The 27448-nt window shown below is 47.3% G+C and overlaps 1 protein-coding gene across 2 annotated transcripts in view; it reads left to right on the forward strand.

The window, feature by feature from the left end:
- Window positions 1-27448, forward strand: part of Htra1 (HtrA serine peptidase 1) — a 52923-nt gene that overhangs the window by 16528 nt on the left and 8947 nt on the right. For both annotated transcript variants that reach the window (XM_051145437.1, XM_051145438.1), the window contains exons 2-3: window positions 11708-11807; window positions 12167-12371. In XM_051145437.1, coding sequence (XP_051001394.1) covers window positions 11708-11807; window positions 12167-12371 — 305 coding nt within the window. The remainder of the gene's footprint in view (window positions 1-11707; window positions 11808-12166; window positions 12372-27448) is intronic.

The raw sequence follows: 27448 nt of genomic DNA on the forward strand, positions 1-27448 counted from the left end.
TAGAGGAACACCCCGCCCTCCCCTTCCCCCCCCCCCCCCCCCCCCCCCCCCCATCTGAGGGCCATGCCTGTGGTTGTATAGCTTGCCTCTGCCTATGCACACTGACCCACATTGTAGATCACCACGCACAAGGAAGGCAGCAGACGGATGCTGTGTGAGGCCCTGTAGACCGTCAGTGGGCTCGTGGGTTCACAGAGATGGAATATTCCTCTAGCTTTAAAATCAGGTGAACTTGAAATGTTGGCCGACTGACCCCTTCTTTCATGGACCCGTCTAGTCCCACAGGGTCTTGTAACTACAGTTAGAAGGGTCTCACCTGTTTTGATGCTCTGCCACCACTGCCTAGAGATTCGTAATCTTTTTGAACAAAAGCTTCATTTTCATTTTGCCCTGGGCCCTGCAGATGATGGCCAGTGCTGAATGTAGGACAGGGCATTAAAATGCCCAAGGGTTGATCAATCTGTACTTGCAACTGATTTGAATTTGGGGAACAGGCCGTTCCCTCAGAATAAAGGAGGATTCATTTCTTTTTCCCTCGAATACACTGCGTTCTGTTTTTCAAATTAGCTGTATTTATCAGAGAAATTAGATGGCCGGATTGTTCCTGCTGGAAGCGAAGGCTGGACGGTTGGACTTGCATCTTGGCCCCGGTCTTTGAGTTCAGAAGGGTGAGTCAGGTTCCCACAGTGGCATGGCTTGTAAAGCGCTGAAAGCTGAGGCTGAGAAGGGAGGCTGCTGATGTGGACTGCAGAGATCAAGCTAGAAGTCTCTGTTCAAGACTCAACCTCCCGCTGTGCCACTCACCAGCTCTCAGGCTTTTGTGTGTGGGGGGGAAGGTGGAGAGCAGATATGGGACTTCCTTAAACTTGATACACAGTCAAGGATGACCTTGGACTTGATGCTCCTGTCATTTGCAGTCCCACCACACTTGCATTACTGTACGGTACCAGGGACTGAAGCCAGGGCTTCATGCATGCTAGGCAAAGGTGTTTATGAATGGAGCTATCTCCTTAGTCCAGTTCTGCAGTTTCCTTCTGTGTAGATTCAGGCCTAAGAGCCACCCCTAAGGCTTTGAGGAAAAACTAGAGGAAACATCTGTGTCGAGCATTGTGTTTAAGCACATAGTCTTATTGGCTAGTATTGCCTAGTTTTCTATTTCTAATAGCTGATATTGAAGGCTGGGTGGGATTTTGACTAGTTGTAGGGAATAAAGTATTCCAGGCAGGAAGCAAAATGGGTGTGAGTACAAGATCTGGGATGGGACACTGTGTGAGAGTGACATGGGAGTGAGAGGGAGGAGACTAAAATTCTTAGAAGGTTCAGAAACACAGGACTAGCTGCTTGCGGCTGTTGCAAGGCACTGGCCGCAGCATTGGGCTAAGCAAGAACTCTGAGATGATAGCAGAGACCTTGGGATGTAGGGCTCTCTGGGCAGTATGTCACTTGGGATAGCTGCTGTGTGACAGAAGGACAGAGCCTGTGACATCTCTGTTAATGTGTTGTCACTTGATAGGAGCAATTTAAGGGAGGAAAGTGGTTTTTGGTTTTTTTTAGACAAGGTTTTAGGAATCCCAAGCTGGCGTTGCGACTTTTGAGTTTCTGGTGCCCCTGCCTCCCTGGAATGCTGCTGGGACTACCAGCTACTGTACCGGCAACCTAGGGCTTCCCTCATGTTAGGAAAGCAGTTACATCCCCTTTGCCCAGGGAGGAAAGATTTATGGTTAATTGGCTCTATTATTTAGTCAGGCTGTGAGGCATTTGCAGAAACTGGTGGCAGAAGGGTCTGCTCATCTCATGCCAGCTGAGAAGGGGCTGGGAGGGGGAGGAGAAGAGGAAGGGAAGGAGGGAGGGAGGGAGGGAGAGAGGGAGGGAGGGAGGGGAAAAGGAATGATCTGGAGACCAGACACCTTTTAAAAAGATGTACCCCAGTGACCTCCTTTCAACCCTGTCCCGTCTGCTTCCTCCTGGTGATGTCACCACATGATTACATCATCAGTGGATTAGCTCATTGGTGGAGCTAAAGGCTTTGAGTGATTGGATCCATCACCAGTTGGAGACCAGGCCTTCAACATATGAGCCTTGTGGGGCATACTCTATATCCAGCCCACAATATTTAAGCAACCATAGCAGATTAACTGTTTTATCTCTATAAGTTTTCCACATGTTAATGCTTTGTTGTAGCCCTTGCCAGGGTACACGGGGCCTTGTTTGCTGACTTACTTTATTATTATGTATACAGTGCTCTGCCTGCATGTATACCTGCACACCAGAAGAGGACATCAGACCACATTATAGATGGTTGTGAGCCACCATGTGGTTTTAGGAATTGAACTCAGGACCACTGGAAGAGCAGCCAATGCTCTTAACCTCTGAGCCATCTCTCCAGCCCTTGTTTGCGGACTTTCACTGTATATCATCTCTGCTCTGCCTCTTTCACACTGGTGTAGGGATTCCTTGCCATTGGAGTTTCCCAAACCTTCCTGGCTTCCTCCTCCTAGAAGACAGTTGTGTCACAGTAAATATTTCATAACATTCCCAGGCCAAAAGAATACCAGAGTCTCATTTGTCAAGCGGTGATACCCAAACAGTGTACTTGTGTCCTTACAATGTAGTAGCCATTAGGGAAAAACCAACTACCTTTTATTTCACAATCACTGCTGTTTCCTATGCATGGCACGTGTAGACCTCTTTGGTGAGCTTTCCTGGTTAGCTTCCAGTATCCACTTACACAAGCCAGAGTTATCTGAGGGAGTCTGGGGATTACTAATCAGACTGGTCTGTGGGGCATTCTCTTAGTTGCTATTTGATCTAGGAGGGCCCAGTCCACTGTGGGCGGAACCATTCCTAGGCAAGAGGTCTTGGACTGTGTAAGGGAGCTAAAGAAGCTGAGGGGAGGCTAGGGAGGGTGTGCCAACAAGCAGCGTTCCTCTGTGGTTTCTGCCTGAGTCCTGCCCTAATTTCCCTGAAGGATGGATTGTAACTGTCACAGAAAAGAAACCATTCCTCCTCAAGTTGCTTTTGGTTGTGGTATTTACCATAACAATAGGAAAGGAGATTAATGACCCTTGACCTTTCCAGTATTACAGTCAAATTGAATACGACTTCCACCATGTCCAGTGTTGAGTAAGTTTTCTGTGATCTGTTCCTTTTACCAAAGTAACTACCAGAGGCCTCACCTTGCAGAGATAAGGGCTCGTCCAAAGAATGTGGTGACACAAGTTTTGAAACTGATTTGCACAATATCCAGTAGATGCTGAGCATGCCTGCTTTCCCAGGAGCAGGAAGTATCCCATGGACTTGCGGTATGCTCTGGAGTGCCTTGAAACAGACATTGAGAATTGTGGCATCAATCCCATCAAGATTTTGCTTTCTGGCTCCACTCTCATCTTTGAGTGACATTTCTGCTTTAAAGGTGAAAGAAACATACATTTTCACATATCTAAGACACATACCTGTTTTTGTGTGTGTGTTTTCTTTTGAGAGACACTAAAAATAAACCAAAAAGAAAAAAAAAAAAGATTCTGTGATTTTTTTTTCATTTTTACTGCAATCAGTTTTGTTATACATAATTATGTTTGATGTCAAATAGCCAGCTCTGTGTGTCTTCAGGGTTCTCATCCACGGATTCAGCTGGCCACACATGGAGCTCCATGGCTGTCAATCATCTATTGTCAATTTACTTGTTGTTGCTGTTTGGACAAGTAGCCCAAGTGGGCCAAGGACTGCTGCAGCTGAGTGTGATCTTGATGTCCACTTAGAGTGGTTGGGATTACAGACTTAGGTGACCCACCATCCCATGTCAGGCAGTGCTGAGGATGGAGTGCAAAGCTTCTGGTGTGCTAGTCCTGCCTTCTACCCATGGGCTACATCACTGTCATGATGCCATCTTCACTGGTCACCTATCATTTGTCCCTGCTCCCCTCTCTATATATGTATACACACACACACACACACACACACACACACACACACACACACAAACACCCACATGTAATCTTATGTGCACAGAAGACACTTCTAACTGTACTGACCATGTGTGAAGGCTTTCACCTTGTGAAAATCCCTTAAGCAACAGTATAACAACCATTTATGTGCCTTTTACACCGTATTAGCATGTCTAAATATCGAGAGCTCGCTTACCATGCATAGGAGGATGTGGTAGGTTGCACGAAAAACCACCTTGTCCTTTTCTTAAGGAACAGAAGCATCTTCAGATTGGGAACCTGCAGAGGATCTGAGAACTGTGTGTTTCTCTTCTTGTTCCTAAAAGGCAGTTGTTGAAAATGGTTAATACCTGTAGTCTCAACTTTCTTAACATTTATATTTTATTATGAACCCATCAAATGAGTGTCTCCCTTATAACCCGACTAGCATAAACCTGAGGAAGAGAAATGGAACCTTCTGGATATCAGTTCCCAGGAACAACTCTGCTGGTGCTGTCAGCAGGATTTTTTTTTTTTTTCTGCTGGAACCTGGAGCAACTGGAACTTGAACCTCAGCTACAGCCCAGAGCCCCCAAGCCTTCACTGGAGCAGTTCTCTTGAGGAGTGTCTCCAAAGCCAGTGATGAACAGCCCAGCCACTCAATCCAAGTCTCCAAAGACCACGCCGCCTGGTTTTGGCTCACATTTATATCTCCTCTCAGAATTTGTTCAAGGATGTTTTTCAGCTGGTAACAGCCGAGCTCCCCCACCAAGTGGTTTGACATCTAAGGGGATAAACATCAGCTACTCTCTCACAAGTCTGTTCCTCATCCCACACTGGGGATCAACACAAAAACATGTTCATCTCTCACTCATTTCCCTCTTTCTATTAAATACAATAAGCTATGTACAACAAGAATTATCCAGTAAGTCACATTTACAAGGACCAGCCCATTTGTAGTTGACAACTTTTGAGAACTTAATCCACTACCCCTCCTATGCTACTGAGTCTTATCCTAATGTCTAAAGTTTTTTTTTTAAAAAAAAAAACCCTTAAACTAAAGCTTAAGCTGTGGCTATCTTAGTTTTCAACCCCATCAGAAGGAAATACTATCTAATATGAAGGAAGTGTAGGCAAGCAATTTCCAAAAGTATTGACGGGACAGACAGCTGACTGTCTGGACAGTCGCAAGTTCCTCTCCACTGTCGGGGCATCCAGTCTTCAGCCTACTGGCCCAAAATTTCTGACAGACTGCTTCTGGACTGTCCCAAGTTCCTCTCTGTCATCAGTGCATCCTGCCTTCATCCAGCCGGCCCAAAGCATCTGACAGACTGCTCTGAAGCAGGAATCCTGAAAGATTGCCCCACCTAATCTCTGCAAGGTTGGGCAGCCAATTTCTCAGTATCAGGCTTGATCATAGTGGACGGTCAGTCTGTCATCAGCAGTAGAGATAAGCACAGTTTGCCAGAACACCCATTTTCCTGTACTCCCAAATGCACCTGTTTGTTCTACTGTATCGGCTTTGCCCTTAATATAAGGAAACAGTAACAGCTGAGCAATTCTCTCCCCTGCATTAATTCCCACCTCCTTCTTTACACATGCCATGACTTTGATCTCCTCTTTACAACCCCTATCTATAATACTGGGATGCACAATAAGACCTTGAGAAGTCAATCCACTTCTCCCCAGAATTATTCCCACTGTCCCTGGAGGCAAAGGGACGTAAACACCAGTACTTAATTTGTAACATTCAACCTGTGGAGACAATGTAATAGATAGATCTGAGGCCAGATCCAAGGCTGTGCTGCCTTCAGTAGCATGCATTAGGTCACTAATACCTAATTCCCGTTTTCCTGGGAGCCTGTTACTTCTGGACTGGCCAGGGGAATTCGGCTTGTATTGTTGTCGGTGGGGCCCTGAGACATTGGGCCCCACCTGCCATTTCCTGCTGGCAAAATATTACCTTGCACATCTCTTTTGGATTGACGATCTCTAGCCCAATGTTTTCCTTTCCCACATCAGCTACAATACCCAGGAAGTCTTGGCACCTCGTAATCATCATGGCTAAATGCTCCTTGTTCTGCCCTGCGGGTATCATTTACTCCAGATTGAGTGTTATTTTTAGGTCTGAAACTTTTAACCTTACAGTTTCTTTGTACATGACCAAGTCTGCCACAATTAAAGCACCAAGTGTTATGATATCTGGGACCTCTGGCTATAGCTTGACCTACCATATTGTTTTGATTTTCTGGAAAGCTAATATTAACTGTTTCTCTTACCCATTCATTCTAATGGAGCTCCTCTTTTCTTTAAGGGTCTAGTTGCCCTCTTACATTCTGTGTTAGCATTCTCATATGCCATAATGAGTTTCAATGCCTGTTTGGTGTCAGCATCTGCTATTGCTCTATCTAGCGCTAATCCCAGTCTCTGCAAAAATTCTGTGAAGGCTTCCCCAGGCCCTTGAAATACCTTAGTAAAGGGAATGGTTATCTTACCAGGTTCCTTCACCATGTCTCAGGCTCTTAAGACTGCAACATGACATTGTTCGTTCACTATGTCATCATATTGGACTTGTCGTAAGTCAGCATATCGCCCTTCACCAAGCAGTTGCTCTTTGCCAACATTTACCTCCCTTCTCCTTTTATCTTGTTCTGTTCTCTCTACCTCCCCCGTCACCACCATGATAGCCATTGCAGTTTTTGCACTGCTTCTAATACCACTGAAACCAAACTTTTCCAATCTTGGGGAACAAGTCTATGCTGTGTGGCCCAGTTACTCAGCACTTGTTTAACGAAAGCAGAATGTAATCTATACCTGACGACAGATTCCTTGAAATGTTTTAAATTTAGCATGTCTTTTGGACTCCATGCCATTTCATCATAACCCTGAGCACCATTCTGAGCAGGCACGTGTCTTACAGTAACTGGAAAAGCTGATGATCACTGTGTGGCTTTGGAGGGCTCCTCTATGGGAACATTTTTCTCCAAAGGCCCTTTTCTTTTCTTTTTCTGCTGTCCTGTTCCTCTTGTTTTTTGTTTTTGTTTGTTTGTTTGCTTTTTAACAACCTCTCTGGCTTCCTGTTTCTCTCTGCCCCCTTCTGCATGCATGTGTTCTGACTACCTGGTCTGTGAAGCAGGGCATCCGCAATTGTGGGAAACACTTGCTCTCAGTTACCAGGTTTTTCTCCTTTATCAAAGGCGCTTTTTGTTTTCCACTTGCCTCAATCTGTACTTTCAAATTTTCTAGTTGTGCTGCCAACTGCAATCCTTTCCAGAACGATAGAATTTACTGACCCTTCCAGTTTCCACATCTTATTGGTCTTTTAAAAAATGTTATACAGAAAAAAGACCAAGACAAAACAAAAAATATCCTCTGGGTATAACGCAAGAAAGGACTTTGTAACAACAGCTGTGATTTTGTCGACACCCTGAAAGAGCATTACTATATCTTGAAAACCATTATCTTCCTCCACAACATTAGAAGTTAAGTTACCCATGATGCCCAAGCCACATTGGGCGCCACTTGTAGGCTCAATTTTTTTAACAATTATATTTTATCATGAACTTATCAAATGAGCGTACCTCCCTGATAACCAAACTAGCATAAACCTTAGGAAAAGAAGATTAAAGAACACAAAAGCGAAAGCTTCTGCGTATCAGTTCCCAGGAACAACTCTCCTAGTGCCGTCAGCAGGATTTCTTCTGCTGTAACCTGGAACCTCAGCCAGAGCTGAGGAGGCATGGTCTTTGGAGACTTGGATTGAGTGGCTGTTCATCACTGGTTTTTGAGACACTCCTCAAGAGAACTGCTCCAGTGAAGGCTTCCAGGCTCCAGGCTCCAGGCTCCAGGCTTCGGCCGAGGTTCCGGGTTCCAGTTGCTCCAGGTTCTAGCAGAAAAAATCCTGCTGATGGTGCCAGGAAAGTTGTTGCTGGGAACTGATACCCAGAGGCTTTCATTTTTGTGTTCTTTAATCTTCTTTTCTTCAGGTTTATGCTAGTCAGGTTATAAGGGAGGTGTGCTCATTTGATAAGTTCATAATAAAATATAAATGTTAAGAAAATTGAGCCTACAAATACCCCTAACCCCTACCCCCCAAAAAAAGGAAAGAAAGAAAGAAAGAGGCCAAGGGAAATCTTGTAGGCCTTTAATTGCGGCTTCCGGGAGGCAGAGGCAGAGAGGCAGAGCCAGAGGCAGAGGTAATCTCTGTAAGTTCCAGGCCAGCCTGATCTATACAATGAGTTCCAGGACAACTCGGACCATGTAGAGAGAACTTGTCTCAAAAATATAAAGAAAGAAATAAAAGAAAGTGGTTAACACATACTGTCTGTAAAACCCCAGAGATGATGGGCTCGGAGGGTTTAACAATCATGGAATGGTGTGCCTAAGAGTTTATAAAGGAGAGAGAGCAGCAGTTTGCTTTCCTTGGTTGAATCCTGGCAGCCATGAGCTCATAACACTGTAAGAAATTGTTAGCTGTACTTCATGGGCCATTTGTTGTGTTACAATCAGTAGTACTAAATATTTATTAGCTAAGTGGAAAGATTTGTCTCTGTAAATTGCCGTGACTCATCTTTCCATTCGCTGTTCGTGGTTATTTAGAATTTTTTTGTTTAAGAATGAAGCCCTGTTGCAATCAATCAGTTTTCTTTCCGGAGACTCTCTATGCCTATCGCCGCCGTTTATGTCGACATACAGGTTAGACGTAAGCTATCTGTTTCTACCAGAACTCCTGAGACTTTCAATGGGAAGTCTGTTTTAATGTACACTTCCACTGGGGAGACCTGAAAACTTGGCAACATTGAGTTTGCTATTTCTCTGCATTTACTTAGGTCTTATTTAATTTGTTTGGACACCCTTTTGGATCATTCCAGGGACAGTTCTTGCACAACCTTGTTACTATTTCCCAAGCATTTTTTTCAATACTTTTGATTTGTCATTATGATATCTCTTTGTTACAATTGTTTGTTGCTAACTATACAAAATCTCACGGATCCTGTGTATTGACCTGTTTTCCTATCGTGCTGGTAAACTCACTTATCCTGGTATTTTATTCTTATATTCCTAAGGGTTTTCTAGGAATAGAAATAGAGGTAATTGTTATGCCTCCCTTTTTCATCTCCATGCTTTTTATTTTCCTCTCTTGCCTCATTGTACATGGTCCATTACTTCAGGGCAGCCAGCTCTGGCTCTCTGCTCTGTATAGCCATGGGACGGTTAGGAAGGGCTAGCCTCAGCCCCACAGACTTTCATCCTTCCATGTTAAGGGAGCAATGCTTGTGTGTGTTTGTGTGCATGCGTGTGCAATGTGTGCATGTGTGTGTGTGTGTGTGTGTGTGTTGTTCCTTAGTGTGTGCTGGACTTGCTGCTGCCTTCGGGTGGGTTGCTCCATTGGGGTTGATGCCCACTTGGGCTGCAGTTTGGGCTAGATCATGTACTAACCCAACCACTGGCCTCTTCCACAAAGCGGTGGGTTTAACTTTGTGAGCTGGGAGGCAGGCACAGGTTATGATTAGAGAACGAGCCTGTTCTCTCAGGCTCTACCCATCAGACCAGTGCAGGAGTGGCCTTAGTGATGCTGTTGGGAGCTCCAGGACCTGCTTGAGTTTTCATAGCTTGTGCCTCTGCTCCTCTTATCCCCGCTGGTTCACTGATGTCTGAAGTGCTCCAATCCGCCCGGAGCCTCCTCTGAGCAGCCAATCTCTTCTTGAACTACATGTATCCCATGGCTTCATCAAGAACTTTCTGGGCAGAAGATCATACATTCTCATCCTGCGAAGCCAACTCTGGGTTCTGTGCTCTTATCTTCACGCTATTTTTTTATGACAAGGGACTAAGCTCAGAGGAGTAGAGTCTGGTGATGTGACCGAGGCACAGAGCCATCAATGACCATCAGAGGGCAGAGCTAGTGTTTGGCATTCTTCCAAGGTCTGGATGCAGCATCCTCCATCCCTCTGCATTCCCTGGGAGAGCAGGTTCTGGCAGAGCCAGCCTGGTTACAGCTATGGGGTGATTTTGGCAGAGAAAGCCTGGCTTTGTCAATGGGGTGGATGTCTGTCTCTGGGCTGACCATTCCACAAGGAGGATAGAGGAATGAAGTGGAGATCGAAGCAACAGGGACACCAGGGTGTCTGAAGACACAAGGAGGCGGCAGCATCTGCTCCCTCCGGTTAAATGAAACAGGGATGGAGCCCCTCCAGCATGCTGCCCTTTACATGGGAAGATGCTCTGAAGCTGCAGGTGCAGAGGACATGCATCTCTGCTCTAGGGGGTCACATTTTGTCCACCTTTGAGCAAGTTTTGACGTCCCTGTGCTTCATTGCTTCTGTTTTCTCTGTGGACAGCAATGGAAGCCGGCAGCCGGCTGATCATCTTCCCTGCTCCTTCCACCTCATCTAGAGAATGGAGGATCCCTGTGCCTGTTCCCAGAGCCTTATGCTTGCTCTTTGTCTTGATGCTCCTGTCAGACTGAGAGCTCCAATCGGGCATCAGACCCTAAGGAGCAGACCACACACACAACTCATCCCAGAGACAATGAAATGGAGTCTACCCTGTGGGTTGAGGATGGGCCTTAGGCCTTCATGTGTGTAGGCCAGATCCTTGTAGCTTTCTTGGTGGACAGTTATTGGAGCCATTTTCCCTACTATGTCCGAGAAAGACACCTGCTTCTCACTGGAGCCTGAAACCCCATATTTGTGTCCACCTTGGTGTGAGCAGTTCACCTTGTGCCTAATACAGCACTTCAGAAAGGAGAAGCGAGTTAATTATTTTTCAGGACAGGAGTCCCAGAGCTGTACTTCTGGTGGTTTCAGAACAACCACGTGCCCTCTGGTTGCTGGCCAGCTGCAGTTAAACCTCCACTTGGTCCTTGCCCAGGAAGCTGGTCCCAGGAAGCCCAGATGCTCTCTTGGTTTACAGCTGTCTCTCGGTGATGTTCACCAGACTCTGTTCAGAAGGAACGTTTCCACTCCCATAGTTCCATCGTTTATTTGGGCATTCAAGGGGACACACTGATTAATCAAACTACCTAGAAACCTGGGAGAAGAAGTGTGCTGCTATAGATGAAATAATATCGTTTGGGGAGGGGCTTGCTAGTGTTTCCTGTTATCTATATTTGTTTTTAAGACCATTTAGTATCCGTGGAGAAATTCTTGCCTCAGTTTCCCCAAAGACGATATGGTAACAGTACCCATTATCAAAGTATGCCACAAAGTAGAAAATTAAAAGGGTTTGAAAGCAGACATAATAAGATGTCTCTGCCATGAATTTGTCAAATTAGTTTGTCTCCCACGAAGTTGCAGTCGTTTTCTGAAACTCAGGACATCACACCATGGGAAGAGAGATTTATGGCTATATCAAGCAGCTTAGGGAGGGAAACCAGGCTGAGGGGAAGCAAGAGGGGACCACAGGCCTCCTTGTTTATGGAGGCTCGCTTCCTTCTAGCATAGGAAGCTGGCCCTTGCATGTCCCTGTGCCCAGTTATGTGGAACAAGAACAATCCACAGATGCCCCGGAACTTCTTGGGGAACCTGGAGCCATGCAGCTGTGATGGGTCATAAGAGGACTGGAAAGGTCCCAGTTCTTACTCATAGGCCAGAGCCTGGAGAACGATTGCTTCCCTTCCACAGAGAGGCATGTGTGTGTGTGTGTGTGTGTGTGTGTGTGTGTGTGTGTGTGTGTGTGTTGATGTTTTAATTCATTTTTGGCTCCCTCTAACACATATCTTATTCCAGGCCTCAGCACAGGCCACCGTCACTAAACCCTCTCATCTTTGCTTTTGTCCTCAGGGCAAGAAGATCCCAACAGTTTGCGTCACAAATACAACTTTATTGCTGATGTGGTGGAGAAGATCGCTCCTGCTGTGGTTCATATTGAATTGTATCGCAAGTAAAGAGGCTTCCTTTCCCCCACACTAATAAATAACACAGAGCTGCTTCTGAAGCGCATTAAAATGTCAGGAACGTCATCCCCGTGTTAGGACCAAGTTCTCTGCCGTAGGAAAATTTCCCTATTTAGATCTATCATCTTGGCCCTGTTAGCATTTTAATAACTTCTAGCTCTGAAGAGATTCCCAGGGAATATTATCTAAGTGGAATATTTTTGATGCATTCCAAAAAGTGGCTTAATGTTATTTTTAAAATGTTAAATTCTCAAGAGATTGGCGCGGGTTGCTCTCGCAGAATCATCTACTTGTGTGTGTAAGTGAGGGTTTTGAGGTGCTCAGACTCAACTAATGTCTGTTGCAGGCTCCCTTTCTCCAAGAGGGAGGTGCCAGTGGCCAGTGGGTCTGGGTTTATCGTGTCTGAGGATGGATTGATTGTGACAAATGCCCACGTGGTGACCAACAAAAACCGGGTCAAGGTTGAGCTGAAGAACGGAGCTACCTACGAAGCCAAAATCAAGGATGTGGATGAAAAGGCAGACATCGCACTTATCAAAATTGACCACCAGGTGAGAAGCATCTGAGGCCAGCTTGCCTTTCCGGTCTGCAGAGCTCAGGTCTCAGAGACCGGACATGGGGATGGTGAGGAAATCAGAGCTCTCTGGAACCCTGGAAACTTTACCACCACCACTACCACCACCACCATCACCATCACCACCACCACCACCCACCCACCACCACCACACACCACCACACCACACACCCCACCACCCACCACCCCACCACCATCACCACCACCACCATCACCACCACCAACCACCACCACACACCACCACCAACCACCACACCACCACCACCACCACCATCACACCACACACCACCACCACCACCCCACCACCACCACCACCACACACCACCACACCACCACCACCACCACCATCACCACCACCCCACCACCACCACCACACACCACCACCACCCACCACCACCATCACCCACCACCACACCACCACACCACCACCACCACCACCACACCACCACCACCACCACCATCACCACCACCACCATCACCACCACCACCACCACCATCACCACCACCACCATCACCACCATTACCATCACCACCACCATCATCACCACCACCATCACCACCACCACCACCATCACCACCACCATCACCACCATCACCACCACCATCATCACCACCACCATCACCACTACCACCACCATCACCACCATCACCACTACCGCTACTACCACGCCCCCCCCCCCACAGAAGCTTTAGGGCCAGACAGGTCTCACCAAAGAGGGCCTTGGTGGGAGAGGAGGGGCTCCAGAAGGCCTTGGAAGAAGCCAGCTCTCAGATCAGAGGGTTTTGAAGTAGCATTGTACCTTTATAAAACAGTTGGCTGCAAAGAGGAGAGTGGGTATCTGGGATCCGGTGAGACTGAAACTCCTGCCCCTGATGGTGAAGTGCCTGTTACAAAGTTATGTTTGTCTCCACTGAGGGGTCCTGGATTCTCTGGGTCTATGGAATAGGGTTAATTATGTGTTGTGTTTGTATGTGTATGTACATAGAGATATTGATACCCTGGGGCTTTGGTTACAGGGTTAAAAGCCACCTGACACCAGGTGCCTGTGACATTGGGACTCCACAAAAAGCAGTGTGCACTCTTAACCACTCAGGTATCTCTCCAGCTCCCCATTAAGCTTTTTATACTTTAAACACACAGCCCCCTGAAAAGGGTTAGAATGTAATATCTGCCCAAATTATCATTTTCTATGAGCATGTAACTTAGAGGCAGGGCCAGGTACAAAAAGAAGACATAGCAAGAGTGAGCTCAACTTGAGAAATTTTATATGGAATCCCTTTGGGGGTTGTTGGAGTGTATGTAGGTCTAGTCTTATCTGATTGGTTGATTGATTTTGTGTGTGTGTGTGTGTGTGTGTGTGTGTGTGTGTGTGTGTGTGTGTGTGATTTTGGGACAAGGTCTCAAGTTCTACCTGTCTTGGAATTTACTTTGTAGACCAGGCTGAACTTGAACTCATAGAGATCCTCCTGCCTCTGCCTCCCAAGTGCTGAGATTAAAAGGCATGCACTACCATACCCAGCAAAAATTGTTTTATTAAAGGAAAAGAGAAAATGCTTTTTTATTTAATATTGTTTGCAGTCATTTTTGCTCAGCAAAAGTTTTTTTTTTGTTTTTGTTTTTTTTTTTGTTTGTTTGTTTTTTTTGTCTCCTATAGCACAGGTTGCCTTCAAACACCTGTGGGTGGCTTTGAACCTTTGACTCCTCTGCCTCTACTTCCATATGTGAGGCCTATGGACGCGTATGACCAAGCCAGGTTTATTCAGTATTGGGGGTCAAACCAGGGCTTTGTGGGAGCTAGCCAGGCACTCTTCTAACGGAGCCACATCCCCTACCCCTCATTAGCAAAGTCTTCATGCCTGAGACTAAATCTAGTTCTAATTGGATCACCAGCAAAAGTCCCAGTCCACCTCATGTAGCTCACATGATGATGTGATCTTCGCTGCGGTTTCTGTTTTCTTCTTTTCCTTGGAAATCTCTTCAGCTAGAAGGTAGAGGGGTCAGTGGGAACTTGGTGGTTGGTGCAGAAAAAGACACTGGGTAGGGCGGGTAATGAAGGATGGCATCTTTCTGTGATGCTTTTGCTTGCTTCTCAGCTTCTTATCTGACTGAAATCAGCTACGTGTAAAGTCCGACTGTGTGTTCTCAGTCTTGGATGCAGAAAGTTCAGTGTACTGTTGGAGCAGCAGGATTCTGAGCCCCGCCTTTTTTTGTTATTTCTTTTAAAATAACATTGGGCAGCCTTTCAGAAAACTCCCACCACTGGCCTATTCCCTTACCTTCTTCAGCTACCACTTGTGGCTAAAGGCTATAGTCGGTACAGGCTCTGTGCCCATGTAGGCGACTGATTTTTTTTTTTTTTAACGAGGTCACAGTTGTGTGCTGTTTCTGCTAAGTTACTGTGGAATTTCTATCAACAGCTCATCTTTCTAAACGTGTTTGTTGGTTCCAAGATAACTGGGTCAGGCTCCGCCTTCACATCTAAGCATCCTCTAATATGCAGAGTAGCTGTGTTGGTCCCATTTCATAAAAGAAGAAAGGATGCTCAGAGACCACACCTGCACCTTATCACCCTTACTTAGCCTTCTCAGAGCCAGGCTGCAGATTCCAGGCACCACAGGGACACAGAGATGGAATAGCTTGGCCTTAAATAGCCCGTGGAAAGATCGCCACATCTCCATTTACAAACAGCGGCTAGCGAGGTGTCTAGAATGCGGCACCGGAAGGAGGTTGGCTGAAATAGCACAGCCAGTGGCCACATGCAGGACCTTCAGACTTGCTGAGCTCATGGAAGACAGCCAGCACTGAGGGTGTGGGGTGGGGGGCCTCCTGGCCATCTGCAGGCAGGGCCCAGGCCTGTGTGTTTGTGTGTGTGTGAGCTGTCTCTTCAAGTAATTTCATGTTTGGAATGCGTTGGGTGCATACCAAGCGACTGCTTCCAGCCCAGGGATGTTCTTTTCTGATTCTGAGCCAATGTGGAGACAGGAGCCTCGTGTCACCTCTGGCATGTCCAGGCAAAATGTGAAAGCTCTCAACAGAGGAGCTGTGTGAAGGATTTCAGTCTCTAGGACTCTAGCTCTTTAGGAAGCCTGCTGTTTGACATGTGCTCCCCCCCTCCTGCCCCACCCAAGGGTGTTTGGAAATGTAAAATTGAACTGTTGTAGCTTTTGAAAACGGAATTGGAAATGAGAGGCTATTAAGTTGCAGACACCCACCCACACCAAAGCCTGATTTCTGGTGACTAGCCTCCCTTTTTTGTTTGACCCTGTTCTGATGAGTTATTTTTGGGGAGAGTCTGGTTCATAACAAAGCTTTGATTAGGAAGGAACTGGTCACCCAGGTGAGTTGCCTTCCAGCAGGATCTACCCCTTAATGTGTGGTGTGATTTAAGGTGTGGTGGGCTGTGGATGGGAGAGGCACTTGCTTGGTGGGCAGCAACGAAGGAACAGGTCAGGGAAGGACAGAGGAAGCAGACAGCCTCAGCATTTGAGGCAGGGAGGATGTGGAGGCAGGAAGATGAGGGGCTTAAGGACAGCTTCCCCTAAACATCAAGTTCAGGGTCAGCCTACGCTTCAGGCGGGAACATCATCTGCAAGGGCACTTTGTCTTGTGAGACTATGATTGGACCTCCCCAGAGCCATTTAAGGACTGCCCAATGAAGCTAGCGTGGGACCATGACCACATCCGCAAGCTAATTCAGGGCCTGGTGACAGGGCCCAGTTTGTCATCCTCATCATGGGCTTGCTTGAAAGGTTGTCTATGACTCACACACAAACTGTCCTTACTGAACATGTCTTTTATGAAAGGGAAGGTGCAGTGGACGTCTCATGTCACTGTCCTCTTGATATGTATCTCTTTTTGTTGTTTTTCCCCCCTGAGAGCAGCAGCCATCTTTCCTTTGGGAGGATGTTTTCCTCTGCCAACAGACAGCCTGGGTGGGGCTGGAAGCCACAGTGCCTCAAGCCCCAAGGCCCAAGCAGGGCAAGCATATGCTGCCCTTTAAAATTGCAAACTGTTGATGGTGCCTGCTCATGCAAAGGCCACTGTGTAAGGCCACTGTACTACAGAGAGAGGGGGGGGGGGGCTTCCCAGAGTCTCTCCACTTCCTCCCACCCACAGAGTTCCTCACATCTCTAAGGGCTTGAAGCTGCTTGGTTTGCAGTTGTCAGAGAGGTTTCTGGGCTTGTGACCAAAAGACTCTTGTTTCTCTCTGCTGAGTTGACACATGTGGACACAGGACTCTGCTTGCTGCATTTTGAGACCCTAAAGAACTTAGTGGGAAAGGCTCACATGGGGCAGCCTGCTGTGAAGGAGAGGTGACCCCTGTGGGTCTTCCCTCTGGCCTCCTGGGATGCTCCTGTTCCAGAGCTGAAACTAAGGGTCCTCAATGGCATCCGTGTTGGTCTGGAGGTGGGGGTGGGGTCACACATGTAAACATTTTAATGGAAAGCAGCTTTGAGGGCGAACTAGTTCAGCTGGGGATACAAACTACTTCCAAATGTGTTTAACACGAACCACTGGCCATGTGGATGGAATATTTTTAACTTTAATCCAAAGGCAGTTTTTTTTTCTTTCCTTTTTTTTTTTGCCCCCCCCAACCCCCTGCACCCCCCTCCCCCGAGCACTTGAAGAAGAGGATAGAGCTCATGAGAGATGGAGGGAAATGTAAAAAGTGAGCCTATTGGGTGTCTTTAGCCTGGAGCAGGGGCATGGGCAGAAATATGGGAACGTGTTAAGAAGGTAGAGGGAAATTTTGTTCCACAGCTGGTTTTCCAGCTGTACTGATTTCTTCAGATGCAGTTCCACCCAGTCTATGTAAACCTTCTTTCAGAGCAGCCATTCTCTGCTTGTGGGTCCCAACCTCCTTGGAGGGGGCAGTCACGTGTCAGATGTTTTACATGAGGATTCATGACAGCAGCACAAGTTACAGTTACGAAGTGGCAACAAAATAGTTTTATGGTTGAAGGTCATCACAACATGAGGAACCATATTAAAGGGTTGTAGCACCGTTTCAGTGTCCTGAACTCGTCCTGGGACCACCTGCCTTGATCTGGAGCCTCTTCCTTCATCCTCCTACTCCTCGCCATCTCTGCACAGCTCTCCTCTCTTCTGGCCTTCCCTTGTCCTTCAGGTATGCGATCACATCCTGTGTTAGACTCCAGGGACGTCCTTTGCATGACTCACTGCATAGAGTAGTTCCCCACACATCCAAGTCCCCTCAGCCCCTCCCCCATCATGGGGAGGGACAAGCCTCAAGATTCCATACATTCTGTAGTTGCTCTCCTTCCTCATTTAAATAGGAATTTGTCACTGTTTATACTTCTGTAGCGTTCCATCATTTTTGGGTGTGTATGTTTTACTATGTTGCTCAGAATAGCCCCAAAGTGCTGGGTTCAAGTGGTATTCCTGTTTCAGCTTCCCAGATACCTAGGATGTCAGGCATGTGACCCTGTACCAAGCTTCACATGATTTCAATTTCTCTTTCCCTGTCTGTCTGTTTCTGTCTGTCTCTGTGTCACTGTCTGACTCTGTCTCTGTCTCTCTGTCTCTGTGTCTGTGTCTCTGTGTCTGTGTCTGTCTGTCTGTCTGTCTGTCTGTCTGTCTGTCTCTCTCTCTCTGTGTTTAGGTCACAACTGCTTTCCACCCTTTCTTTGAGGTGTGGTCTCTTGCCGAACGCGGAGCTTATTGATTTTGTTAGACTGGCTGGCCAGCAAGCTCCAAGGCCTCTCTCATCTCTACTTCCCTAGTGCTGGGATCACAGGTGTGTGCCTCTGCACCCAGCTGTTTTGTGTGTGTGGTTCAGAGTATCAAGCGCAGGCCCGCAGGCCCGCATAGCGAGTGTTTCACTGACTGAGCCATTTCCCCAGCTCTTCACTTGTTTTTCTCTGACACAACATTCCTCTGCTTGAGCATGAGGGACACGTTACATTTGGCCTTCGGGTCAGGTCATGGGTGCTGGACAGCTGTGCTGGCAAGTTTTATGTTAGGTTGACACACAAGCCAGAGTTATCTGGAAGGAGAGATTCTTAATAGAGAAAAATGCCTCCATAAGATCCAGCTGTGAGGCATTTTCTTAATTAGTGATTGATGGAGGAGGGCCCAACCCATTGTGGGCGGCGTCATCCCTGGGCTGATGGTCCTGGGTTCTATGAGAAAGCAGGCTGAGCAAGCCATGGGGAGTAAGCCAGCGAGCAGCACCTTCCATGGGTCTCTGTATCAGCTCCTGCCCCCAGGTTCCTGACCTGTTTGAGTTCCTGTCTTGGCTTCCTTTGATGATGAGCAGTGATAATGAAGTGTAAGCCGCCAAATAGTTTTTCCTCCCCAACTTGCTTTTTGGTCATGGTGTAGACCGTGACCAGTGGAAACCCTAACAGAGACAACAGCATCTTCTCAGAGATTAGCCAGGCCCACAGCTCCCGTGTGATGGATCCAGAGAGACACCGTGCCAAGTACGTAGCTCTTCGGATCCAGTTTCAGATAAGAGGACTGTGTAGTCGCTGACTGCGCACTCTGGCCTCCCACTTCTGGCTTTGGCCTGATAGAGCCCGAGCGAGGCCTACACTGAGCCTGTGGTCTTGGGACCTCAAGAGTGTTGATGAGGCAATGAGACTTCCTGTGGGTTCTCTTCCCTGACGCCAACCACCAGGTAAATATTTGGACACAAGCTTTACCCAGGCTTGAGGTGGTTTTCTTTTTCCCCTTAGGCCTACAATGGTGCCTGGCCGTCTTTGGCTCACCAGCCCCATGGACCTGTTTGAAGTGGTGGAGGCATAGCCTCTGGGTACTGTTGGTTTTGTTTACTGAGGGTCCTCTTACTGCTGAGCCTGCTGCTGACAGGACCTGAAGACTGATGCTTGATCACAGAGTTCAGAGCAGGGTCACTGGTGCTGTGTGTGTGTGTGTACTGGGGCTTTCATATCTAAACGTCTCAGAATTTGGCCCAGGGTGTGGAGAGTGGCCTCTGGTGATCTGAGGGAGGAAGGCCCAGGCGGCCTCTTGGCATGAGGCTGGAGCCAGGGAGGCGGGGCAGCATGAAGCTGGGTGTGACTCACACTGGTTCTGTTCTCCTCAGGCAACCTGACTGTTAGAGGGTGCTGACTAAGCCCCATGCGCTCCTCCAAAGCCAATCAGATAACCAAAGCCTGCATCTTTTGGATGTTTCCCTTCCTATCTGGCTTTTGTGTTTGTCCATTTGGGATGCTCTTCCGCTCTTTGTGTGGCCCTTTCTCCCAGAAGTAGGAAGACTTCTGCTGCAGTTGTCAAAGATGCCGCAGATCCTGTTGATACGACAAAGCTGCTATTATTACCTGATTGATTTTTGCCTTTTTTAAAATTGGGGTGTGAGCATGCGTATTTCATGAGGGAAGAAGTGCAGACAGGGTCGTGGAAGGTGGCTTTTATTCTGCAGTGCCAGCCTCCTGTCCAGAAGTTGATGGCGGCTCGGCTCCCTGTTTTGATTGTAGATCATTTTAGCATGTGAAAATATTTCACTTTCCAAAACTCAGAGCCGGGAGCCCTGTGTGTTCTCTGGCTCCATTTCAAGAACTTCGCTGATGGTTGAGGAAATTCTTTGGCTCCATTTTTCTCTTAATATGGCAATGCCTTTTTCTGCTCTGGCACTCTTTGCAGGGAATCAGAGGGAGAATATTATGGTTCAGGCAAAGCAAATCTCTGTTCACCGGGAATCTCTCCTGCCCTTCTCATGGAGGGGGAGACGTAATGGGGTCTACTCAATTGTCATGATCATGTCTGTGTGTTAGAGTCTGGATTGGCCATCTGTAGCCTCTTGTCCATATCTGACCCCCATGTGCTTTTGTAAATAAAGTTTTATCAGAACACCCATGCCTGTTCACTAGATAGCTGCTTTCGTTCTGTACCAAAGGAGTTGCATACTTGGCCTGGAGACCAAATGGCAAGGGAAGCCAGACATATTTGCTTTCCAGTGCTTCGCAGCGAGGCTTTGCCAACACTAGTGACAGATAGAATCCTTATTCTGAGGGAACAGGAAGTGTCTGGAAAGAATGCGTACCAAGTGAAACAGAAAGGGACCAAAAGAAGTGCAGACAGTGAGGCTGACTCCACTTGTCTTTCTTTGGGGAGGAGTTTGCCTCTCTGGAAATGAGGCTTTGGTTTTGGCAGACTGACTGAGCAGAGAGAGAGAGAGAGGTGTCAGTCTGTCATTTCTTTGTGGTGTTGGTAAACAGGACTTTACTAGAATTACAAGATTTTTAAAAAAGATTTATTTATTTTATTTATTGCATATGAGTGCTTTATCTGCAGAGGAGGGTATCAGATTACATTATAGATGGTTGTGAGCCACCATGTGGTTGCTGGGAATTGAACTCAGGACCTCTGGAAGAGCAGACGGAGCTCTTAACCACTGAGCCATCTCTCTGGCCCCTACAAGATGTTTTATAAGTTACTCTCCGGCGTTAAGCTCCTCTGGGTCCTCGCTCACTTGCTGGTGTCGTATGTGCTTATTGAACACACGTCTTGGCCAAACATTGCTCGGTCTACTCATGTTGCAACAGTGGGCACAAGCCATGGAGCTGAAGATTAGTGTGGGAGACGGGGGTGCAATGGAGTGAGGGCAACAAAGGGAAGAAGGGCAAGAATCTGTGAGAGGCCGGATGGCTCCGTAGGAGGCGTAGGTGGGGAGCTCATCTGCAGAAGGGACAGTCTAGGTGAGATGGGATGCCTGGAGCTAGCCATAAGGACAGGTAGGAGATGGTGAGTGAAGCTTCTTAATTCTTCTTTCCTGTCCAGCCTGGATGATCTGGATCTTTGGCCATGGGCAAATGGGCCTTTTTCAGTGAGCCTATGATAACTTCTAGACCACAAGGCCAGCGTTTCTGCTTAGCCATTATCTTTTTGTATTGTCTATGCTTCTTATTGGCCTTGGTTTGTTGCCTCCCCTGCTCCTCTTCTGGGAATATCCAAGGCCTTCTATGTATGTAGTCAATTTCCCGAGAGGCTCAAAGTGAAAAGAGTTCTTAATCCTCTGGACATAGGACACAATTTCCTTTAACTGGTTTCTGAACTCTCCAGAACTCTTTGTATGGTTAGGGAGAGGTAAGACCTTGTGGTAGATTGAGGACTGATTGTTCTAATAAACACACTAATTGACAAGACACTTGTTATACACGACACTGAAATCTTATAGCAAAAACACTTTATAGATAATTGCAAACCAAGGCATTTCATGTTAGTTACCATGACAAAATGCTAGACCTTAGCCCTCCTGCCCCTTCTCCCCCCCCCCCCCCCCACCATCCACATCCTTTCTAAGATCCTAATAGATCTTTTAAGGTTGTTCGTTAATTTTTCTAAGAATTTATTGAGTATCTGCCATGACCGGACATTGAAGTAGCAGCTATGCTGAGGTCTGTGGTCAAAGGGTTGATGTATCGAGAAGGCTTTATCAACATCCTGTTTCTTCTCCTGTGGGTTCCAGGAGCCCCTGGCTGTTGGCTCCCATATAGAGCTGTTGACATTTTGTGGTCTAAAACAGAGCAAGAGGATATTCGAAATAGCAAACATTTCTTGATATATCTCACAGGAGACTAAATATTATGGTGGTGTTCATAAACAGGGGAAAGGAACTTGCACTTTATTGTTTATATTCTTTCTTTCTTTCTTTTTTCATCCTGCATTCTCTTTCTCTTCCCATCTCCCCCCATCGCTCTCACGTCTTCCATCTCCCTCCCAACCAACTTCTCATGTGTCCTCCATCCCTAGGCACCAATAGCATGTCAGATGAGGAAATGGGTGCTGGTAACACAGCGGCACCAATCTCATGAGCCTGGATACATTGGGTCATCTCAGTATCCACGTAGCAGATCCTTCCTGCCCTGGCCTCTCAGCTCCTTAGTCTCATTCCTTCATGCAGCACAGCCATCCTTGACCCTGCCAAGGTTATACTTTTGACCTTGCTGTCATTCATACCCTTCTTCTGTAATCTAAATTCTAAGCATCTCACTCTTGGTGCACTTGGCAGATAGACTCTATGGACATGTGATTTGTACATTTATTTATAAGCCCTGGGCTCAGAAAGGTCCTGTGCTTTGAGGCTTTTGTCCCAATTTGATCTTTGAATTTGGGTCTTGTCCTAGATACCCAATGGAGCAATGGTGTATGCTTAGGTAGCCTTGAGCCTTGGCTCAGGTGATTCTTTCTCCTTAGTCTTCCTCAGGCTAGCCCCTGGTTTTTCTACTACCATGCTACAGGGACTTTTGACCCTGCCCATCCCCCTCTTCTTTTCATAGTGATTGTAACTATATCCCATGCCTGGAAGAGGCATTGGCATTGGGTTATTGCCTACTTCACAGATCTTAGGGCAGAGAGTTATACAGGGCTTGGAGTGACAGGACTGATGGTATGTTCTGAGGATCACCAGGCAAAGAAAGCTTCTACTCTGACCTAGGTACCCAACATATCCCAGAATAGAAGTGGTAATGCCGAAGCCTTTGAGGTCATCCATCATCTATGGGTTGAGCCTTGGGAAGGAGAGATGCCAGGCTTTACTTCCCTACCTGAGTTGGCTCAGTGCGCAAGTTACATAGGCGGGTGGCAAATGCTGGGTTGTGAGGCCAATTGGGTGTCTGCACTTGGCAATCGAGGAATTTTTTTTTGTTGTTGTTCTTCAAGGACCAAAGCAAATACACACCATGAAGATATGGGGAGAGTATGTAGGAAAAAGGAGCAATCCTATGAACAAGGCGCCATGTTTTGTTTCACATTGCCCTGAAGATGCTAGGCCTGGTCCTCAGCAAAAGCTTTGATTTGCTTGGTCCACAGCCCATGGTTCTACCACCCTGGCTGGTCATGTGCTGTGTTTGTCATCACCCAGGTTGGACACGCTCCCCTCTCCTTTAGGCAAGCTCTGATGGAATCATCTCCCTCCCTCAAACCCCCTCTGCTTTCCTCTTCCCTCTACTGCACAGTTTTAAAGAAAATGAAAGGTTGACACAACTGTCTCCAGAAGGCATGTTGAGTCACTCAGTTGAGCTGCAGCCAGTGGCTGAAACATTAGCCTTTGAAGAAAACTTCAGCCAACATGAGGCCCAGACTGAAAGCCCCAGCCCTAAACAGGAGTGTGCTGGGCAGCTGGCAGACACAGGGAACTGCAGACTCAGCAACAAAAATATTTTTGCAACTGAGGAACCTGTTGTACTTCTCAAAGGAGAGAAAGAAGTGATTGAGTTGGCTCATTAGGTTACAAAAAAAAAAAAAAAAAAAAAAAAAAAAAAGAAAAGAAAAAAGAAAAATTGGCCACTTTCCCTTCATTTTGGCTTCCTTGGTTTGTTTTATTGCTCTTCGTTTTAGCTTCAGGAAAAAAGGTGAGTGCCTGGGCTCAGCAGCTGAGCTAGTGAAGGGGCCTGGCTTTTTGCAGCCCTTTCTGGAGGACAACTGGTTAAATGACCACCTCACAAACTCCAGACATCTCTCTGAGTGATGCTTCAGAAGTCTTCAGAGATCTTGAGACCTCACTGGGAGCCATCTGCAGTCTAAGGGCCCCATTACCTCTCTGATTTCACCTATCTTGTTACCACTAATGGAATTTTCAGTAATGGCCACATCTGGAAAGAGCCTTAATCATCACAACTGACTGGACTCGGCTCCCTTATTCTTGGAGGAGGTAAAAGAAAGAGCCAGAGGAATCAATCAGGCAATAGGCCGAGTTAATATAGGACCCAGGGCCAGAAAGATGGCTCAGTGGGTAAAGGCGCTTGCCACGGCAAGCCTGATGACCTGAGTGATTCCAGAGCTATGTAAAGGTGGAAAGAGAGACCTGACTCCACAAAGCTGTCCTCTGACCAACATATATGTGCTGTCACACTCCTACACACATACATACATACTCACACACACATACATGAACACTAATAATAATAATAAATATAACAAGCAAAACTACAGGCTTCAGCCCAAACCCACTATGTTTCTCCTAGGAACATGGAACACATTGGAAGTATGTGTACATGTGAGTGTGGAACACATTATAAGCATGTGTACATGTGAATGTGGAACGCATTATAAGCATGTGTACATGTGAGTGTGGAACACATTAGAAGCATGTGTGCCTGTGTGCGTGTTGTGCCTGATCCTTTCTTGGGCACCAGCTTGTTTGGTGTTGGACCCAGAGCCCAAATGAGCCATCCTTATGGGCTGTCACTTAGCAGGGGCTCAGCTTTCATGCCCTGAGGACTTCTGGCAGTTGAAGTTCACCCTGTGTTCACTAATGAAACCTATATCACATGACACATTGAAGCCAAGGCCAAGCTTACCAGGGCTTGGCTGAGGGTACGACAGACTCCCCCAAAAGGTTCCGTAGCATAAACAGCCAAGGCCAAGCCTTTACTTGAGAACTACTGGCTCAGCTCCTGTTGGCTGGTCCATCTGGTTGTTGTTGTTTTTTAAAAATATCCTTGTGCTGGCTGTAGAACACAAGGGCTTGCATGCCAGGTAAGACTTCAGTGAGCTCCACATAGTCCCTATGTCATGGGTCTTAAACTGCTTTGTCTATTTTGTTCTGTTACAATGGCTCTTGTCCCCTCCCTCTGTGTACAAATTGTTTCCTTCACCACTGGCCAGCTTTGTGCCCCAAGGATCTGTATACTGGGCAGAGGGTCTGGTGAGAACACTTGGGGTAGATCTACTGCCGAAGCTTAGTCAGGAGGGAGTGAGTGTTGACCCCTCCCCAATAGACACACACACACACACACACACACACACACACACACACACACACACACACACACACACACACCAGCCCATTGGGTACAAGCCTGTCCTGTGTGTCCCACAGATTGCTTTTCGGAAATAGCTACCATGCAACAAGGCAGGAGGAGGCACTTGCGTGAGGTAAACCAGAAGTGAACTGGTCCACTGTGGCCAGGCTCCACTCAGCCACCTGTGTCTTGACTTGGCTGAGACACACGTTGCAGCCCAGACCTTGTGGATCGTTTCCTGGGTTTGGAACCCCGGTTGCTTTTACCTGATGAGCCATCTTACTGGTCCCTTTGCCTTTCTGAGGAGTCATGTTGCTACTGGACATCTTGCAGTCTCTGTGTGATGTCTGGAGTGGTGGTGACTGTCTTGTGACCATGAAAGCATCCTAAGGTTGATGGAGTAGAGGAGGCTGGTGGTTCTGAGTGTTGTCCTTCCGCGTTTGAAACCCGGGCTCAGTGGATGAGCCCACTCCTAGTTCACCTCCGAAAGTGTGCCTCCTTTTTCTCAGTCCTGGTACAAGCCTGGCCTCAGACACAAGGCTGTATTCATTTTGTATCGGGATTTCTGTTCCTTGCATGTGAGACAGACACAGATCCTCGCTGTAGTGCTCTGTGCTTAACATTGTAGATGGCTCTGTGCCCTGTTGCCCACAGCAAGGGCACGGACTCCGTTCTCCTTTACCCTTGAGCCCGGGATGTTCATCCGTGCTCGGCCCATCAGACAGGAAATCTGGAGAGCTGACGGGATATGTTGGTCCTTGAAATCCTTACGTCAGGCGCTGGGAAGACAGTTTGTTTAGGCTGCTCCCTCTCAGGTAGACAGAGTGCCCTGAAGGTGAAGGTCCAGGGCCTCCTTGGTGTGGTAGCTATAATATAATTTAACCAGCTAGGAAGAACCTTCTAGAACCATGTTGTGCACCAAGCCCTTGGCCTATTTCACCATAGGCATCTAGCCTATGGCTGGCATTTAGCAATTTATGTGGCGTCTATATCCAGGACCACCAATACTGTCCCTTCAACTCATTTCCCCTGATTATGACTTGAGAATTATTATGGTTTTTTAAGTGTGTGTGCAAGCATGTACGCAGATGTGTATCTGAAGATTAAAGGAAAGCTTTTTGGTACTAGTTCTTATCTTCCACCTTGTGGTGGTTTGAGTGAAAATGGCCCTCAGAGCTCTATAGGTAGCGTCACTATAGGAAGGTGTGGAGTATGTGTGACCTTGTTGGAGGAAGTATTTCACGGGGCGTTTTGAGAACCCAGAAGCTCAGGCCAAGCCCAGGGTCACCCTCTCTTCCTGCCTGTTGATCCAGATGTAGGGCTCTCAGCTCCCTCTCCAGCACCGTGTCTGCCTGCATGCTGCCATGTTTCCCCGCCATGATGACAATGGACTAAAGCTCTGAATTGTAAGCCTTTATAAAAGTTGCCATGGTCACCGTGTCTCTTCACAGCAACAGAAACACTAAGATACACCATGTTGAAGATCTCTCTTGTTTCTGCCACTGCCCTGCGTATAATTATCCAGGCTGCCTGGCTGAGCCATCTCTTTCCCTAGTCACTTTCTTGACTTTGAGGCTACCTACCCATTTAGCGTCAGGCAGTGCCCAGAAGATAATGGTGCTTATACACTTCCCCGCTTCATAGCCGTCTCTTATGCTGGCTTCTTAGGCTGCTGTTTCTCTCCAGCCTGGTGAGAACTCATCCTAGAAGGACTTGAGTTTTGGCCTAGTGCGAGCTACTGGCCCTCCTGGTTGAGGCTGAGGGCTCCCTCTTGGCTCCCTCGGAGCTGTTTTTCCATCTCATGACTTTATTATGACCACACATTGCTTTTTCGTGTCTCCCCAGCAGTGAGGCCAACAGGAGCGGCTTCGCCTCCGCTTTTGCAACGATCAGAATGGATGTTTATCCTGTTAACTTCTTGGGGGATCTTTGAGTTGTGGGATGAGGGGATGTGGGGATGTGGGAAGTGGTTGTTGGGAGAAGAGCTGGTCTCTTGGATGGCCTGTAGCTGGTGCTGCTTCAAAGGGAGCCCCAGACAGGGTGTCTGCAGCCAGGAGCCTGGAGACAGCTTTGATGTGGGCACATGAAGCAGCCTGTGGACAGAGTAGGGGACCCTGACATGTGGCAGGGCGCCTGCAGGTCAAGGCTGCAGTGCTGCTGTGGCTTCCAGCCATGTACATATATTTCATCTCCTCTGTCCCCCTCCACCCCCCAAGAGCATGGCTGTCTAGACAGGGACTGAATTAAAGGCTTAATTACTGAGCAGGAATTTGGCCAGTGGAGGCATAGCTACTGAGCAGACAGGCCTAGGTGAGGATTGTGGCT

The sequence above is a fragment of the Acomys russatus genome, chromosome 5 (assembly GCF_903995435.1).
Source record: "Acomys russatus chromosome 5, mAcoRus1.1, whole genome shotgun sequence".
NCBI classification, from domain to species: domain Eukaryota; kingdom Metazoa; phylum Chordata; class Mammalia; order Rodentia; family Muridae; genus Acomys; species Acomys russatus.